We start from the raw sequence: 18,497 nt of genomic DNA on the forward strand, positions 1-18,497 counted from the left end.
CCAGAAAATAGTACACACTTCTCATTTGCCTAAAAAAGATTAATTGGAAAACAGGAACAAAAACAAAAATACCTGGAAAAACTCAGGTCTGACAGCATTTGCGGAGAGGAATACAGTTAACGTTTTGAGTCCAAATGACTCTTCATCAGAACTAAGGAAAAATAGAAAAGGGGTGAAATATAAGCTGGTTTAAGGGGAGGTGGGACGGGTGGAGTTGGATAGAGTGCCACCTATCACTGGCCCTCTATCCAGCTCTAGCTGTCCCACCCTCCCAGAGGGTCAGTGATAGGTGGGACAGCTAGAGCTGGTAAGAGGGCCAGTTATAGCTCTACTCGTCCTTTTTCCTTAGTTCTGATGAAGAGTCATTCGGACTCAAAACGTTAACTGTTTTCCTCTCCGCAGATGCTGTCAGGCCTGAGATTTTCCAGGTATTTTTGTTTTTGTTCTAGATTTCCAGCATCCGCAGTATTTTGCTTTCATCTTAATTGGAAAACAACTGCTTAAGAAATTTATGGAATGCGTACAGCCTTTACTGAAAATGACTAATGGCAATATACCACACAATTTTTTAACCTGATACTTTATCTAAATGTGTTCCCTCTCCTTCCCAGGTCTTACAGAATCTACAATACCAGAAGAATGGGAGAAAGTTGCATCTCATCAACCACACCCCTCTCTGCTTATTTTATTTTACAAATGTAAAATAAAAAGAACAGTATCAGTTTGACCTGTCCTAACAGGTATCAAGAGCACACAACATGATCTGAGGAAACTACAAAGCTGTTTTTCCAGTGGATATGAAAAGACCACATTCGTTGTCCTACTTAAGTACATTCAGAAGCTGATAGTGGTCCTTCTCTGTGAGGTGATGGAGCTGAATCATGGTGTTAGGTAGTGAATTCTAGGATTGATTTAGCAACAACAAAGGGACAGCAATATATGTCCAAGCACAGAATGTGCTTGACCCAGAGCTGAACTTGTAGGCCATGGCATTCAGAAGATCTTACTGCTCGTCTTTATTGGAAGAGGTAACAGTCTGGGAGGTCCCCTGAAAATAGTGCATCCTGTGACTTGCCTATATTACAGATGTAATGTGTCAATGCTACAGTGGATGGACTCTGGTCCAGCACCAGGATTCTCAAGATACTCAGTTTATGAAGTTATGGTTCAGCAACTTCAATACAGGCAAGTCGTGAACATACCAGGTACAGTAACATAGTGCTTGTTTATAGAGCTAGTAATCTAGTGTACTGGACTCATGAACCAGAGGCATTAATTCAAATCTCACCATGCAATTGAGGAATTTAAATTCAGAAAATTAAATAATTTGGAATAAAAAGCTAGCATCAGTAATAGTGACCACGTAATGAACTACTGGATTGCCGTAAACCCATCAGATTGACGAATGCCTTGGAGGGAAGGAAATCTGCTGTCCTTACCCAGTCTGGCCTATATGCGACTCTAGATCCACAGTAAAAAGTGTATTTTTTGCTTATTCATTCATGGGACATGGGTAATGCAGGCATTTACTACTCATCTGTCATTGCCTTTGAGAAGGTGATGGCTGAATCTAATTGCCCTCTGAAATGTCCTAGGAAACCACTAAGTTGTACCAAAAGTGCTACAAAAATGCATAACAAGTAAAACTTCACCCTAGAAGCCAGAATTCAATACAACAAAGGTTCAACCAAGCCAGTCCACCTTGCAAAATCCTCATGTGTGAGCAGAATTAAATGTGACAAGAAAATACAGAGAAGTGTGAAGTGATACATTTTGATTAGGAAGAACAAGGAGAGGCAATGTCAACTGAAGGGTGCAATTCTAAAAAGGGTGCAGGAAGGGACAGACCTTGGGGTATGTGTGCACAAATTATAGAAGCTGGCAGGGCAGATTGAGAAAGTGGTTAAAAAGGCACATGGGAAACTGGGTTTTACAAATAGAGGCAAAGAGTATAAAAATAAAGAAAAAAAAATGATGAATTGTTATGAAACAATGGTGTGGCTAAGGCTGGAGTGTTGTGCCCAATTCTGGGCACCACACTTTAGGAAAGATGTGAAGGCCTTAGAAAGGGTGCAGAAAAGATTTACAAGAATGGTCCCGGGGTTGAGGGACTTCGGTTACCAGGACAAGTTAGAGAAGTTGGAGTTGTTCTCCTTAGAGAAGGTTGAGAGAGGTGTTCAAAATCATGCAGCAACTAGGCAAAGTAGATAGCGATGTTCCCATTGCAGAAGGGTGGAGAACCAGAAGACACCAGTATAAGATGAATGGCAAAAGAACCAATGGCGACATGGGAAGAAACTTTTCTTACATACTGAGTGGTTAGGATCTGGAATGCACTGCCACAGAGGGTGGTGGAGGCATATTCAATCTTGGCTTTTAAAATTGAATTGGATAGCCACCTGAAGAGAAAGAATTCGCACGGCTTCAGGGAAAGGGCGGCAATTAGCTGGGTTGCTCTTGCAGAGAGCAGGCACTGATTTAACAGGCAAAATTACCTTGCTCTGTGTTGTAACCATCCTATGATTCTATGAGATGCCTTCTTTTAAAACCCTGTATGTAGCAAATAAATCACTCCAAATTTTAAGTTAAATTAAAAACAAAATTTTTTCTTTACCTCTTCAGAATGTTCTCGGGTTTGAGCAGGTGAAGGTCTTTTACTAACTGTTAGTCGATGGCATGGATAATTGAGCCCAGCAGCAGCCAAAGCAACCTGCAAGAAGTTTGAGTAATATTAAAATAAGTTAATATGTGATACAGGAATCTCACAGATAGATCAACACAAATTTGTAAGATTTTCTAGCTTTCTGCTTTAGTCAGAAATAAGTTACCCAAAAAGCTTTGAATTCCTAGTATTTTGTTTTTAGTTTACATGCTAAACCATCACACATCATTCGTTAGGCCTCAGCTGGAGTATTGTGTACAAGTTTGGACACTATACTTTAGAAAGGATGTGAAGACTTTGATAAGAGTAGAAAAGGAGATTTAGCAGCATAAGGTGGAGATATTCACCTCAGAGCAGAGAAAGTTAAGGGGAGACCCGATGGAGGGATTTAAAATTTAATGGAGTTTTGACAGAGCAAGTAGAAAGAAAGAGTTTTCTCTGGTAAGTGGGTCAGAGATCATAGATTTCAAATAATTGGCAAAAAAATGAAGGGGAAATGAGAAGAATATTCAAAATTGTTAAGCTGAGGGACCTCTGAAAGGTTAATGGAAAAAGGTTCTTTAGGAAATTTCAAAAGGCAACTGGACATGCACTTGAAGGCAATTGGATAGTGCACCCTGCCAGGTTATGGGGAGTTATCTCATGTGTGGGACTAAATAGGAATTCTCTTTCAAAGAGCCAGCACAGGCGAAAGGGGCTGTTCTGTAAGGTTCTATCCTTCTAACATTGTTTTAGTATGATAGATATCAATAAATGAAAAATAGGATTTTCATCTACTTAAAGATTCAGCATCTACTTTACTACTGCACATAACAGTACCAAATAACTAAAATTCCTTTTTCCTCCAGTAACAATATATGAAGGTGCCCTTATATTCTCAACTCGTGAAAACAACATACCACCTTCACTGCAGCTGAAGATGCTTGGATAATATTACTGCCACAATAATTGTAAATTGAGGAGAAAAATAGTATGAACCACATTTAAACAGGATATAAGCATTACCCTGAAAGCTTGCTCTATTTTCTCCATTTTCGTGTCTTACTGGGCCATGTAAATTCTGTGATTGGCAAACCAATAGGAAATGTCAAAAAACTCTTTGAATGCAAGTTTTGCACCAATATCTAAATGCATCTTCTTTCTTTCTTTTCAATATCCCTCTCACTCGCCTTCCTTGTGGGGAGCCTTATCTCAATAACGTAAATGAGATTTAGAAGGCAGCAATACAGCATTGGCTATTCCTTTTCAGTTGTTGATCCATATGTGTAATAGCCAGTAATTTATTGGGACACCTTCTCTTGCTTACCCATAGACTGATGAATATGTGACTTTTTTTTCCAGTCACCATTTACGTCTTTCTTGGATTTATCTTTCTTCTTCCCTGTTAATCATATAAATCCCTCCATTTCCTCCCCAATCTCAGGATCACAATTCTTGATCTGGCCACTGAGGCGCAATTCAATGCACTATAAACACTACTTCAGCAATTTGTTTCTCATTTCCATTTGCATTTTTGAAAATAAAACACTTAATTAGTGTTGGAATTTTCTATCATCTACTCCACATTTTAAGCTGCTTTTCTAACAACTGACATATTCCTGAATCTTCTTTTCATGAACTAGAGTGTCAAACATTCTTTCTGATAAAGTTTCAATTACATCCATCCAAGTCCATAGCACACTTTTTGTATAAATAGAAATCAGAGACTCCATGGACTGACAAATTGTGTATGCTTTTGCTGATGTTCTTTTCTGCATAATATCTCAGCTTGGATGTGACAGGATAAAATTTGGCATCAAGGCATCACAAGCTTGTGGGATCAAGTTCCACTCCAGGACTTAAGCACAAAAATCTAGGCTGATGCTCCACTGCAGTACTGAGAAAGTGCTGTACTGTCAGAGGTACCATCTTTCAGATGAGATGTTAAACCCAGGCTTCATTTTCCCTCTTGGGTAAAAGATCTCATGGCACTATTTCAAAGAAAAACAGGAGTTGTTGCCAACATTCTGGCCAATATTTATTCCTCAAATTACATCACAAAAACAGGTTATCTGGTCATTACCACATTACTACTTGTGAGAGTTTGCTGTGTGCAAATTGGCTGCCGCGTTTCTGACATCACAGCAGTAACTCTTTCTCTCTTCAGTTACTCAATGACTCAAGAGGGCATTGGCAACCATGGACTTCCATGTGTTGGCCCATGATTATGCTTGGCAAGGTACTGCAGTGGTTTGCTATACATCAGTGACTACTCATTGGCTGTAAAGTGCTTTGGGAAGTCCTGAAGTCATGAAAGGCCCGAAATAATTGCAAGTCTTTCTTTTTATCCTATGCTTTGGTCGTAACAAATTCCTATTTCTGCACCAATATTCATCTATTTACTGATACTTATATTCAACACTTTTTATAGCTTGCCACTCCTGTTGTAGACAGTTTCATTGAACCAAATGTGACGCTGCTTCCCAGATAACAGCATTAACAGAATCCAGATAACATGCAATATAGGACACCACAAGGTGTTTTGAAGACATCAAATATTTTGTTTATATCAAATACCTGGATGAGATAAATAATGGATAACTTAGCGAGCTTAAGTAGCTATTATTAAGGAGCTTGTTTATTATGCAGCTTGTAGCCATTAACTGTTTATTTTCCATTGCACACATTTTCAAATCTCAGAGAAAGTCAGTTTTTAAGCAGTCTGTTCATTTGTATTTTTACAATTTCTTCCCTCCCCTAATCTAGTTTTTTTTTACTGTTTAGTGCATCCAAAATGAAAGCTTTGGGGCTCCATTAAGCCCAAGTACAATATACAGGTGGTGCTTACCTATTCAATTTTGATTTGTTGCACTAATTAACAGTGAGACAGCAGGATACGAAGGGATTAATTAAAATAAATCAATATATTACATCACATACAGCATCAACACTTTATTTTAATACATGGTTGTATTGTCTGGTTAAGAATTTACTTTTGTAAGTTATGCCAATCTCAATAATTACAAGAATAATATAAGTAAATATGATCTGAAAAATATACTATGTTTACAGATGCTATTTTAATAAATATCTTCAAAATGTGAAGGAGTGAATGAGAATGTCATTCCAGTAATTGAACAGAGAATAGTTTGTTTCTATGTTTCAAGACCTCAGGGCCCAAAGTGATTTATCTTGGAGACAGCAGCTAATAAAGTTAAAACAGAATAGCTTGTTTTACTTTAATTGCCTTTATGTCATCCCACAACGCAAAGTAAATCCTATGTGACCAAGCCAAGATACACATATTAAATTTTCAGGTTAATAAACAAGATGGTTAATTAAGGAGGCAATGCCATTTTAGTAAAATAAACTGACTCGCTGCAGAAACTAATGATTTGTAGAGACATGAAAATCCTGGGTAACAAAACTAAATGTGGCAAATCAGCTATCATTTTGTTATATATGATTGATTAGAGTAACATAAAATAATTTTTTTAATAAATCATAATCAGCTGATGTTATACTCATGATCTGGATTCACAAGGGAGAATAATACAGCAAACTTAAAAGGTACAACTACACGGAACATTTCTAACTAGGTAAATAAAAAGTGAATTGTCAACAAAGTAACTGTTACCCACTCAAGCTTCAATTAACAATAAAAAATTGCATTTATATGGTTATTTTAGGATACTAAAAAATTCCAAGGTGCCTCATAGGAACATTATCAAACAAAATTTGATACCAAGCCACATAAATAGGGAATCGCAGAGCTCAGGTTTTAGCCAATTGAACTCGTGGCCACCAATAATGGTATGACGAAATTCAGAGATGCCACAAGAGGCTAAAATTGGAAAAGCGCAGATATCTTTGAGGTTTGTAGGGCTGGAGGATTTTACAGCGATGGGGCCAGGGAGGGATTTGAAAACAATGATGAAAATTGCTATTCAAAGCGTACTCCAAACATGCATTAATAGGTTACAATCTTGGAACACTGTGTTTTTGTTTTATTTGCATATCAAATAGGTTGCAGTATTTCTCATTTTTATGCAGGATAATATACCAGAAAATATGATTCAGTATGCTTTAAGATTTCAAAAACAGAGTAACTACAAAGAGAAACAGATTGCAGTGTATGTTTAACAAATATAGATGGATATATAAGTGATTTAGACAAGAAATTGCAGTTCAAGTCTCACAATTACTGTGTCATAATTTACCACAATATACATCAGTTTTATTAACAATTTTATCATGTGTGTGTTGAAAAGAAGGTCATTAGCTTCTGTCAAATGCTTTAATTTACTTTGCGAAAAGGTTAGAGAGCCAAGAAAGTGTTATGAAACACCAACCTGCCTGGACTAGCCTGTTACCACATTTGAAGCAGCAAGGTTAAAGTGCTTTGGTCAAAGCAATTTTGAAAAATGTGCTCACAATTAAAAGGGAAGCTAGACATGATATTCTGGAACAAACTAGATATCAAAACAGACATGCAGGTCCAGAGCAATTATCTTGGAAACTCTTGTGTAAATAGCACAGAGATTGTAAGCTGTACCCGTTAGGCCAGCGTTGTTCTGACATAATATGTGAATCTTATGCTCTAGTATACTACTTTTCCCTGTTTCACAAAATTATATAAAATTACATTGCGATAACATTGTAATAGAAAAAAAATTAGATAACTATCTTATAAATTTAAGTTCAAACAGTCAAATTAGAGCATAAGTGATTTAAAAAACTAGTTCTGCCTTTTTTCCCCCCAATATGATCTGCTCATAATTACAGTTGAGAGTTCCATTCAAAGTTCATTTCTTTATATGAAACTATTTATTCTTGGAGATGCGTGATGACTTATCCTCTCATACATCTTAATTGTATCTATTTTTATTATTGTGCCTAGGAACTGTGACAATTACTTATCATAGTCCACTTAAATAAACTTGCAAGTGATCTGTTAAGTACCTTTCAGTGTCACAGTAGATGATTTAAGCCAAGCAAACGGCTCTCAATATATCATCTTATGGCAGGAAAAACAAATTTCTGCATCCACCTGTTTAAAATAACTAGTGTGACTCTTGCGCACACTTGTAAACAAAATTATTAACTCGAACAAAACTAGCTTCAAACAATTGGATTTATAAATTACTTTCATGGAGGCAATCTTATCATTTGGCTTGGTCATTAAAAATGAATTAAAAGTCAGTAGCACAAGAGAAAAAACAAATCACCAATTCCTGCTAGCTAACTTGCGAAACCTGCTGAAAAGTATGTATATTTGAATTTCAAGTCAGGGCTGTATTAGGTCTAAAAAAATACAGAAAATGCTGGAAATACCGTGCAGGTTGTGGCAGCATCTGTGGAGGGAAACAGAGTTAATATTTCAGGCCTGTGACCTTTCATCAGAGAAGGAAAAAGTTAGAAATGTAATAGCTGTGGAGCAAGGGATGGGTGGGACAAGGACAAAAGGAAGATCTGTGATAGGATGAAAGACAGGAGAGATTGAATGACAGGAGAGTTAGTCTTTCAGGGCCAAAGAGAGTGGTGGTGAGGAAAGAAAAGAAACAAAGAAACAAAGAGTTGTGTCTCCAGCAGATGTGCTGCTGACAGCAAACAAAAAATAAGAGAAAAGCCAGAACATGTAAGGAATATGAAACAAAATGGGTACCAAGATTATGGTCTGAAATTGTTGAACTCAGTGTTGAGTCCTGACGGCTGTAAAGTGCGTAACTGAAAGAGAAGATGCCGTGCTTCAAGCTTATGTTGAGCTTCACTGGAACAGTGCAGAAGGCCAAGTACAGAAATGTCAGCATGAGAGCCAGGTGGAGAATTAAAATAAGTCATCAGAAGCATGGGCTATGCTTGCAGACATAAGTGGTGTTCTGCAAAGCGGTCACCCAATCTGCCTTTGGTGTCCCCAATGCAGAGGAGACCACATGGTGAGCAGCAAATACAGTAGACTAAATTGAAAAAAGAGCACAAGTTAATCATTGCTTCACCTGGAAGGTGCATTGACAGTGCCCTTGAGCATATCCAGAAGTCCCCAGCATCATAGATGCCAGTCTCCAACCAATTCGATTCATTCCACGTAAAGCTACAACTCAGGACTACATGCGTGTCAAAACAGCATAAGCAGCAAGCAATAGACAGAGCTAAACGATTCCACAACCAACAGATCAGTCTTGCCACATCTAGTCATGAGTGGTGGTGGACAATTAAACCATTCACTGGAGGAAGAAGCTCCAAAAATATCCCCAGCCTCAATGATAAGGGAGCCCGGCATATCAGCGCAAAAGATAAGGCTGAAGCATTTGCAAGTCTTCAGCCTGAAATGACGAGTGGATGATCTACCTTGGTCTCCTCTGGAGGTCGCCAGCATCACAGATGCCAATCTTCAGCCAATTCAATTCACTCCCTGTGATGTCAAGAAATGCCCGAAAGCACTGGATACTGCAAAGCCTATGTGCCCTGACAATATTCCAGCAATAGTGCTGAAGACTTGTGCTCCAGAATTAGTCAAGCTCCTAGCCAAGCTCTTCCAGTACAGCTACAACACTGGCATCTACTTAGCAATGTGGAAAATTATCCAGGTATGTCCTGTACAGAAAAAGCGGGACAAATCCAACCCAGCCAATTGCTGCTCCATCAGTCTACTCTTGATCATCAGTAAAGTGATGGAAGAGGTCATCAATAAAGCTGTTAAGTGGCACTTGCTTAACAATAACCTGCTCAATGATGCTCAGTTTGGGTTCTGCCAGGGCCTAACCTCATTACAACTCAGTTCCTAACCTCATTACAACCTTGTTTCAAACATGGGCCACAATGCCTGCTGAAGTAGTGAAAAGCTGGACTCCAGAAGAGAGGCAAAAGAGACTGCCCTTGACATTAAGGCCGCATTTGACCGAGTGTGGCATCAAGGTGCCCTAGCAAAACTAGAATCAATGGGATTCAGAGGGAAACTCTGTGCTAGTTGGAGTCATACCTAGCACAAAGGAAGATTGTTGTGGTTGTGGGAGGTCAGTCATCTCAATTCCAGTACATCACTGCAGGAGTTCCTCAGGGTAGTGTCCTAAGCCCAACCATCTTCAGCTGTTTTATCAATGACCTTCCCTCCATCATAAGGTCAGAAGTAGGGATGTTTGCTGATGATTGCACAATTTTCAGCACCATTTGCGAATCCTCAGGTACTGAAGCAGTCCATGTCCAAATGCAGCAAGATCTGGACAACATCCAGGCTTGAGCTGACATGTGGCAAGTAAGATTCACACCACAAAAAGTGCCAGGCAATGACCATCTCCAACAAGAGAGAATTTAACCATTGACCCTTGACATTCAATGGCATTACCATCACTGAATCCCCCACTATCAACATCCTGGGGGTTACCATTGACCAGAAACAAAACTGGACTAGCCATATAAATACTGTGGCTCCAAGAGCAGGTCAGAAGCTGGGAATCCTGCAGTGAGTAACTCACCTCCTGACTTCCCAAAGCCTGTCCCCAATCTACAAGGCACAAGTCAGGAGTGTGATGGAATACTCTCCACTTTCCTGGATGAGTGCAGCTCCAACAACTCTCAAGAAGCTTGACACCATCCAGGGCAAAGCAGCCGGCTTGATTGGCACCCCTTCCACAAACATTCACTCCCTACACCACCAATGCACAGTGGCAGCCATCTACAAGATGCACTGTAGGAATTCACCAAGGCTCCTTAGACAACACCTTCCAAACCCACGACCACTACCATCTAGACGGACAAGGGCAACAGATACATGGGAACACCATCACTTGGGAGTTCCTCTTCAAGCCGCTCATCATCCTGACTTGGAAATATAATGTTGTTCCTTCATGTCACTGGGTCAAGATCCTGGAACTCCCTCCCTAACAGCACTACACCACATGGACTGCAGCGGTTCAAGAAGGCAGCTCACCAATACCTTCTCGAGGGCAATTGGGGATGGGCAATAAATGCTGGCCTTGCCAGCGAAGCCCATGTCCCTTGAATAAGTAAAAAATAAAAATCTGCCACATTTCCCGCATTTCTGTTCTCACCTTCCTCTCCCTCAGGAATATGATGGAGCTCCCCCTTGTCCTTATCTTACACCCGGCCAGCTTCCATATTCAACAGATCATTTTCTGCCATTTCCAGGACCTCCAGCAAGATGGCCATGACCAACACATCTTTCCTTGCTCTCCTCTTCCAGCATTCCAAAAGGACTTCCATCCGGGATACCCCAGTCCACTTCTCAGTCATCTTTAACATCCTGTGCCCTTCCCATGGCACCTTCCCATGCAAATGCAGATGTAACACCCATCCTTTTACCTCTTCTTTCCTCACCATACAAGGCCCCAAACAGTGATTGACTGAATCTGGCAGAGATCCTAACCTCTATTGCTGCCCATATCATGTTTTTCTGGCATTCAGGGGAGTAAGTAATTTAGTGACTAATTTTTGTTAAATTTCTACATGGCTTTCCTCTGTTATGTTTTTGACTTTCTGTTGCTACTCCAGCAGACATTGTGAGAATTGCTCTGCTCCATTTGCTATGGTTTCAACAGTGCCACAGTCGGTTTCTCAATTGAAATCCTTCTATCCAGAGCTTTTCAGAGGGACAAGAGGGGAACCACAGAAAAATGCCAGGTAGGTAAAGGTGCACCAAAAGTATTTTGTTCCCACATACTTTGATGCCCCTACCTACAAGCCGAAAAACTCATACCTGAAAGGACAATATTCAAAGGACTACTGCTTGAATATTTATTTAGTAGTGGGACAGCAAAGATCTTCCATCCTTGCAATTACCGAGAATCTCATCCTCCGAGACCTCAATATCAGACTGTCACTGAGGGAGACCAACGTATATTTAGCAGGAGTTCAATGATCATTGATTCAGTTCAGTCTCTGAACAGCAGCAGGTTGAGCTTTATTGGTGCTTCAGAGTAGAAGAATATCCCACATCCACAGTGGTTTTCTTTTGGCATGTAAGTAATATTGTGTCAAGTATAAACACTGGTGGGAGACTGGAATATGCTTTTAAGCCTCACCATCTGTTAAAGAAACACAAGATGTTACTAGAAGGACTTAATCCTGCTATTCTCGCATAGTTTCCAAACCTACTCAGTTAGATTTAATCAGGCTGGTGTATTTAGGAGCTAAATGCTACAGACCTTAGACAAGTACCTGGAGTGGCCTACCACTATTAGATACAAGTAGTATTTTATTCCAGAGGGAAAGAAAACAAATTTTGATGCTTCCTTACACTCACAGAAGAAAGTGCAATACCCCAAATTGGCTCAAAGAGCTCTAGGTAAGGCTACACCAGTAATGTAAGCTGAAAACAATTTGAACATCTTATTTGCTGAGTGATTCAAACATTTCTTTAAAGAACAGACTAGATTTTTTTGTCTTTTTCACATTCTGATCATATTTGACAAACCTGTGCTTTATAATGGATAGCAAGGATGCTGGTAAACTTTGGCTAGTATGCCATTTTCTTGGTTACAAAAAGGCTTTAAAGCAAAAGTAAATGCAAGCAAATAATATGCAAATATGAGCAATATTTATTAAAATGCTTTTTTTTTGTTTTCAAGAGTTGATGGAAAAACAGAGGCTAAAACTTTAGCCTGTAACAATAGTGTAAGCATTGTTATTTTGACCCCTTTAGGTTTCTGCACCATACTACATAATCTCATTATCCACCAGGACCTAACAGACTCTTGCTGGCACGAAGTAGCAAATCAAACACAAATCCCATCAGGGAATGGTCTAGAGCCCTTAGTTCTTTGCAATGAAAGCTGCTATCATTTTTTGAATTACAAGAACTATAAAAGGACACTCTACTCAAGCTATCACTGAATGTCACCTGAAAGCAATCACAAAAGGGCTCTACCTAGGCTTATCTCTGAGCTCTGTCACTAAGGCAACCAGAAGGGAATAAGTTTCAGTGGGTCTATGAATTTAGGAAACCATGAAAGCCAGGGCTAAAAGGTATGTGCAGCCTCTCAAAGACTGACTGTATTAATACATTAGCAAATACTGTGAAACACTGGATAAATGTCAGCAATTATGGAAAGACTCCTCATAACAATGTATGATGCCTGTCAACCCCCTGTGGTGCGATATGTAACTGTCATTCAATAATGCTTAAGTTCTATTTTTCATTGACCTGAACCCACATCACAACATGCAAATTGGTTTCAAAGTAGAACAATTAAAAACAAATTAATCCTTGGCTGGTCCTTGTCAAAGATTTTACAGAGCCTGATGATACTTACCTCTTTGAAGTTCTCGTTCATGAAATTTTACATAACATTGTACCTCAGTTTTTTGAATTAATGACTGTAGTACATAAAAACAAATACTCAATACCTGCATTTGCTTCCATTCATTTAAATTTACTTACTGGATGTGAAAAGACCCACGGTGCCATGGGAACCATTTTCACTACATTTCTTGTTAACCTCAAGCTCAATAAACAGGAAACTACATAGGCTTGCTGTAATTGGATTCCTGTATAATCTTGAGTCTCTTCTGAACCTGATAGACCTGGCTCATCTGGCAACATCAGTTAACTTAATCTAAGTCAACAGTCATTTAATATATTATTTTTTGGATCCCTTTAGGTAGTAAAAATACACTGTCTGCTGCAGCTCTCACTTTAATGAGGGATGGGATACTGTACGAGTTGTCAATAACTATGTTTTAGCACATCCTCACTAGGAAGCACATATAGACTTCTGGTCAGTAAATGTTTTCATGCTGAGGGGGTTCAACCGTGACAAAGTAGAAACACACAATCAGGCCAGATTCTCATTTTACAATTTATCAAGAGCATGTTTTCAGTATTTTGAGGGTAAGAAGAATTTTTAACATTGTAAATGATGTCTGGAGTTCTAATTACTAGAAGCATTTACTTGAGGGGTCATAATTTGGAACAGCGAAAGTTCATCCTGTTACTATTTAGAAATAAATTAAGTAACATTTTATAAAATATTAGCCTGTTTGTTGACAAAATCTCTACAAAATATTGGAACTTAAATTCTAATATGGTTTCCTATTAAAAGTGACAGCTTTATAACATTTTGGGACATTAGTGATGGGATCTGATGCCCAGTAGCTGTTCACCTTTAAATAGAATGATGATACAACAAGCCAATATCACAGAGGTAATATCACACTCATGCATCGCTGGTAGCTGGACTCTGACTCATCATAAAAGATCACTTTTTATAACAAAACAAATTTTCCATAATTCCATTTTCTTTGCAACACTTACACCAACATGCTGAGAAATTTCCATGAAATCAGCAATACATGTAAATTCAACTGGGGAGAAACAAACTGCTTGAGGAATGATCTAGACATGCAGCTGTGGAGCATCTTGAGGTGAGAAATGCACAGTTCATACTCCAGTTTAGGATGGCAGGCTCTAAGATGGCAATCTTCCCAGATGCTAAAGCTTCAAAAAGGCTGCTGTTGCAATCTCAATTCAGACCTTAACATAGTAGTGGCTACTCTCACAACATGAAAATCTCCCACAAGGTGCTACGAGAGGGATGGTTCAAAGGCTCTGCAGATGAAATACACAGTTTTCTAACAGCTTTTCAAAAAATCTTTCACCATTAAGAGGATGTTTAAAAAAGTTGGTGCTGAATGATTCATGATGAATGCAACCAGCAGAGCAAGATCGCCAGAGTGACTGACTACATTCTTGCGCCAGAGAACTGATTCAGCCTGCCAATGCAACTGAAAGAGTTATTCCTTCAGCTGTAGCAACTGATTCACAAAATATACCATGCCACTGTGAGAAATTAAGATTTGGTCTGCAATGGAAACAACCTAGTGGATTTGGTGGCACATTATCCAGATTGCTGCACCATGAATCGGAACTTGGGTGGAACTGGGGGTGTTTACTGAAGAGACTTTTTCTTCCAACAACTTGCAACCTTTCTGCCTTGTTGGGTTATAGTTTCATAAAGTCTCCATGAAATCTTATCCAAGTGACCAGTATTCACATGTAAACACTGACAGGGTCTTCAACTGCAGGATACATCACAGCAATATTTAATCTTGTTCTCACTTGAGCAGGGCCTTCTGTCACTAGAACAAAGCCAACTATGTTTCTGTCTCTCCGGGAGGTGGAAATGCCACAACTTACAGATAGTGTGGGCAAGGGGGGAGGGTACAGGAGTCATCAAGGACCAAAGCAGGTCCACAACAGGTCAAGTAAGGAACCACTTGTCGGTTCACTGCTGTACTCACCTTTGAAGTAAGTGGCACCATAGAAGATGTCAGTTGCCTCGGTGAGTGGTGCATCCAGAATTAACATGACTACAATATACTGCTCAAAGCCAATGGCAGTGGTTCATGTCAGGGTGGATATTAGCTTTGTCAAAGAATGCTATAAATTAACCTTTCCTTTTCTGAAGAACCAATACAGAAGATTGACACAAATAAGATAGGCTTCAAAATTATCCCAACTTGTATCAGAGATCTGCTAATAGGTTGCACTGACGTTGATTTCTGCAGGCACAACAAAGTGACCCTGACCAGTGTCAATACAGTTTACCCCAGTGTCAGGCTGAATCCAAGGACAAGCAGGGGCAGCAGGTGGAGCCTGTGCTTGTGTCCTTCTTTGGATTGATTTTTTTTTTAGAAGAAAGTGGTGAAAGTTGTAGGGAAGTCATCAAGAGATGATGACAAGTCCTTTCAGTCCTTTCTTGATGCCTGGTGGTGGCTTCATTGAACTGGTTGCTGTTGGTGGAGTGTGAATGCTGGAAGGACTCATATCCAAAGTGCTGATTACATGGAAATACTAGATAATGTTGTGGCAGCAGTATCATGCAGTTTGAACTGTAGAAGGCCATCATAGAACAAATTGTCAGGTACGCTGGATGAGGCTTTCGCTCAATTTTCTTTGGTAGGACATGCTGCAGGTATGCAGTCATTAAGATTTGATACAGGTTAAGCTATTGCAGTATTTTTGCCATGCATCAACTACAAGCAATGGAGACAAAACATTATGGTAATCCACCTCTGGAAAGTCTCAAAAACACCCTTTGCAATGCTGAAATTTAATTTTCTTGATAGCGCATTAATACTGGAAAAAAAATCAATTTGAAAAAAATTCAAAGTTTTTTCCTCAAAATATGGAAGAATTTGCAAATTTTGACAAATTATGAAGAGGAAGAGGAAAACTATAAATCTTAATACAAAAATGAAAAAATATTTCAGGGATAGAAGCTTTCATCCCTTAAACATCTTTACCCTGTAGTGGGGAAGATGCTGTGAAGCTTTGGGTTGGGGCAGACTACGATAAGCTGTGCAAGAGCAGAAGAGGTCACACAGGGATGCCTCTAATGTTACAATGTCCATAAATATTTTAGAAGTGTGGTGTGATCTAGTGCCATATCAGTTCATTGGTAATTGGAGCGGGCAGGAGTAAGCGCAGGCAGGCGAGACAGTGGGAGCTAGCAAGGGTGGGTGGGCAGAAAGGAGGGATAGAACGTGCAGGGGGGTGGTGTTGGGCCAGCGAGAGCAAGGTGGAGTGTAAGAGATAGCTTAAGACATAGGGCGAGTGACATCTTAAGAGACAGCAAGAGAGAGAGAGAGAGAGAAGAGAGAGACAGCGAGAGAGAGCAAGCAAGCCAGCATGAGGGAGAAAGCATGCATAAAACAACAAAATAATACTTTTGAATCATACAATCAACAACATTCATTCTGGATTTAACTGAATGAAATTGAACATTTAAAACAAAAATGTCACATTTAAGTATATGTCACCCAAACCAGACCTTGATTCCAGTTATATACAATAACTTGGTCAAAAATATTCACGTTATTAAGACAAAACTTAGAAAGTAGCATTTTGCTTCATTGCATCGTTTTTCCAATAAAAAAAGCTTAGCAGCTCTACAATAATTTCCTCATACCTTAAATATTTCTATATAAAATCATGCCAGCAGCTCAAGCACTAACAAAGTGATTAAGCTAACAAAATTCTAAGCTTCAGTGAACAGGATTTCATTCCAATTGATTTTAAAAAGTTAAATCAGTTTACAAAAAAGTTGGAGAATGTATTGAATGGATGGCTGAATTATTTCAGAGGAAAGCCTTTATGCATGCAGATACTAAAACATCTTGAAATGTTTATACAGCTGACTGGTCTCAGCTATGGGTAAATCTGAAAAGCAAGCTCCTGTGCCCTACGTTTCTCTTCAATTATGAAAGGATGTTTGGCTAATGGTTACAATGGTCATATAAAAAGAGTAATGCAGAAATGAAAATATATCAAAACCACATACTAACAAAAGCAGCAGCAGTACATAAAAGAACATCTGCAGAAAGAATTTGTCCTGTCTATTCATTACACAATAGTAAGGACTGAAGCACAATACAAATTCTTTAAAAATAAATTGCACTCACAGAGTCATCCTCAGCAGAGGCAGGCCAGCCTTCCCAAATCTGGTGACGGACATGGATGTTTGTGAGATCAAATATGTTACGCTTTACCTAATAAAAAGAAATTTTTTTTATAACACTTTTTATAAAAGGATATAACACTGCATTTTGCTTTTATTTAAAGTCATCTCAAGCACAGTACATTTCAGCACAAGTCTTTATTTTTTCAGGGGGTGTGGGCGTCGCTAGCTGGGCCAACATTTGTTACCCATCCCTAATTGCCTTAGAGAAGGTGGTGGTGAGCCTCCTTCTTGAACCGCTGCAGTCCATGTGGTGTAGGTACACACACAATGCAGTCAGGAAGGGAGCTGCAGGATTTTAACCTAGCGACAGTGAAGGAACGGCGATATATTTCCAAGTCAAGGTGATGTGTGACTTGGACGGGAACATGCAAATGGTGGTGTTCCTGTGAATCTGCTGCCCTTGTCCTTCTAGGTGCTAGTCGTCGTGAGTTTGGAAAGTGCTGGTGAAGTAGGCTTGACGAATTGCTACAGTCTATCTTGTGTCGGTACACACTGCTGCCACTGTGTGCCGATGGTTGAGGGAGTGAATGTTTTTTGTCATACCAAAGGCAGGTAAACTGGTTAGTTATTCATATGCTCTCCACAACAGGAGCCTTCATATTGTAAGATTCTTTTTTACTTGTTCATGAGGCAATGTTGCTAGCAATGCCAGAATTTGTTGCCCATTTGAGAAACATTATGAGAGTAGAAAGATTCAAATGGTTGCAGAGGAGAGTATCATACTGGATGACTGAAGGATGAACACTGGATCGTTAGTAGGAATGGTGAGTTTAAGGTATGAGACAAATTAAAAATGACCTAAAGAAACTAAGAATTCTGCATATCACCATGGTTTGAAATGCTATTTAAAGAATAAAATCCAGGATCATAAACCAAAGCTCTGTTTTTCTTGTTTAGGACAATCTTGAACTTGAAATATTTACAACAAACTCATTATTAAAGCATACATCTTTATAATATACTGAAGAACACGGCCAACATACAGTGTATTCAGCTCTGATAGGTCAGACTCAGCTTCCGAAACAACATGAGTTTATATTAGCAAAATTAGTGAAACTGCCGCTGTTTAACATTCTGCTGTTGGAAAGCGCTAGCATGCTTTAACTGTTAAATTGGTTTTTATATGTCCAGCAAATTCTGAAAATATTCTATTCAAATAAATACAAAAAAAACTGCACAGTGCTAGTTTATTACTGCTGCATTATAAAACTATGACAACTTAATCTGAAGGGGAAAATTTAAAAATTTCATGCTTAATCCATCAATAAATGAAGGCAAAAATAAAGAATACAGGTATTTTATTGGTCCTACACATTAATAGCTACTTAGACTTCCAAACCACAATAAACCTTAAGCCTAACCCCAATCTGAAAGAAAAT

The 18,497-nt window shown here is 39.0% G+C and overlaps 1 protein-coding gene across 3 annotated transcripts in view; it reads right to left on the reverse strand.

The window, feature by feature from the left end:
- faf1 (Fas (TNFRSF6) associated factor 1) overlaps positions 1-18,497 on the reverse strand; it is a 386,266-nt gene that overhangs the window by 196,102 nt on the left and 171,667 nt on the right. For 2 of the 3 annotated variants that reach the window (XM_041208631.1, XM_041208630.1), the window contains exons 8-9: positions 17,060-17,146; positions 2,615-2,710 (exon numbers count right to left, since the gene is read on the reverse strand). In XM_041208631.1, coding sequence (XP_041064565.1) covers positions 2,615-2,710; positions 17,060-17,146 — 183 coding nt within the window. The remainder of the gene's footprint in view (positions 1-2,614; positions 2,711-17,059; positions 17,147-18,497) is intronic. The other variant, XM_041208632.1, reaches the window with a different exon arrangement.

The sequence above is a fragment of the Carcharodon carcharias genome, chromosome 16 (genome assembly GCF_017639515.1).
Source record: "Carcharodon carcharias isolate sCarCar2 chromosome 16, sCarCar2.pri, whole genome shotgun sequence".
Classification (NCBI taxonomy): domain Eukaryota; kingdom Metazoa; phylum Chordata; class Chondrichthyes; order Lamniformes; family Lamnidae; genus Carcharodon; species Carcharodon carcharias.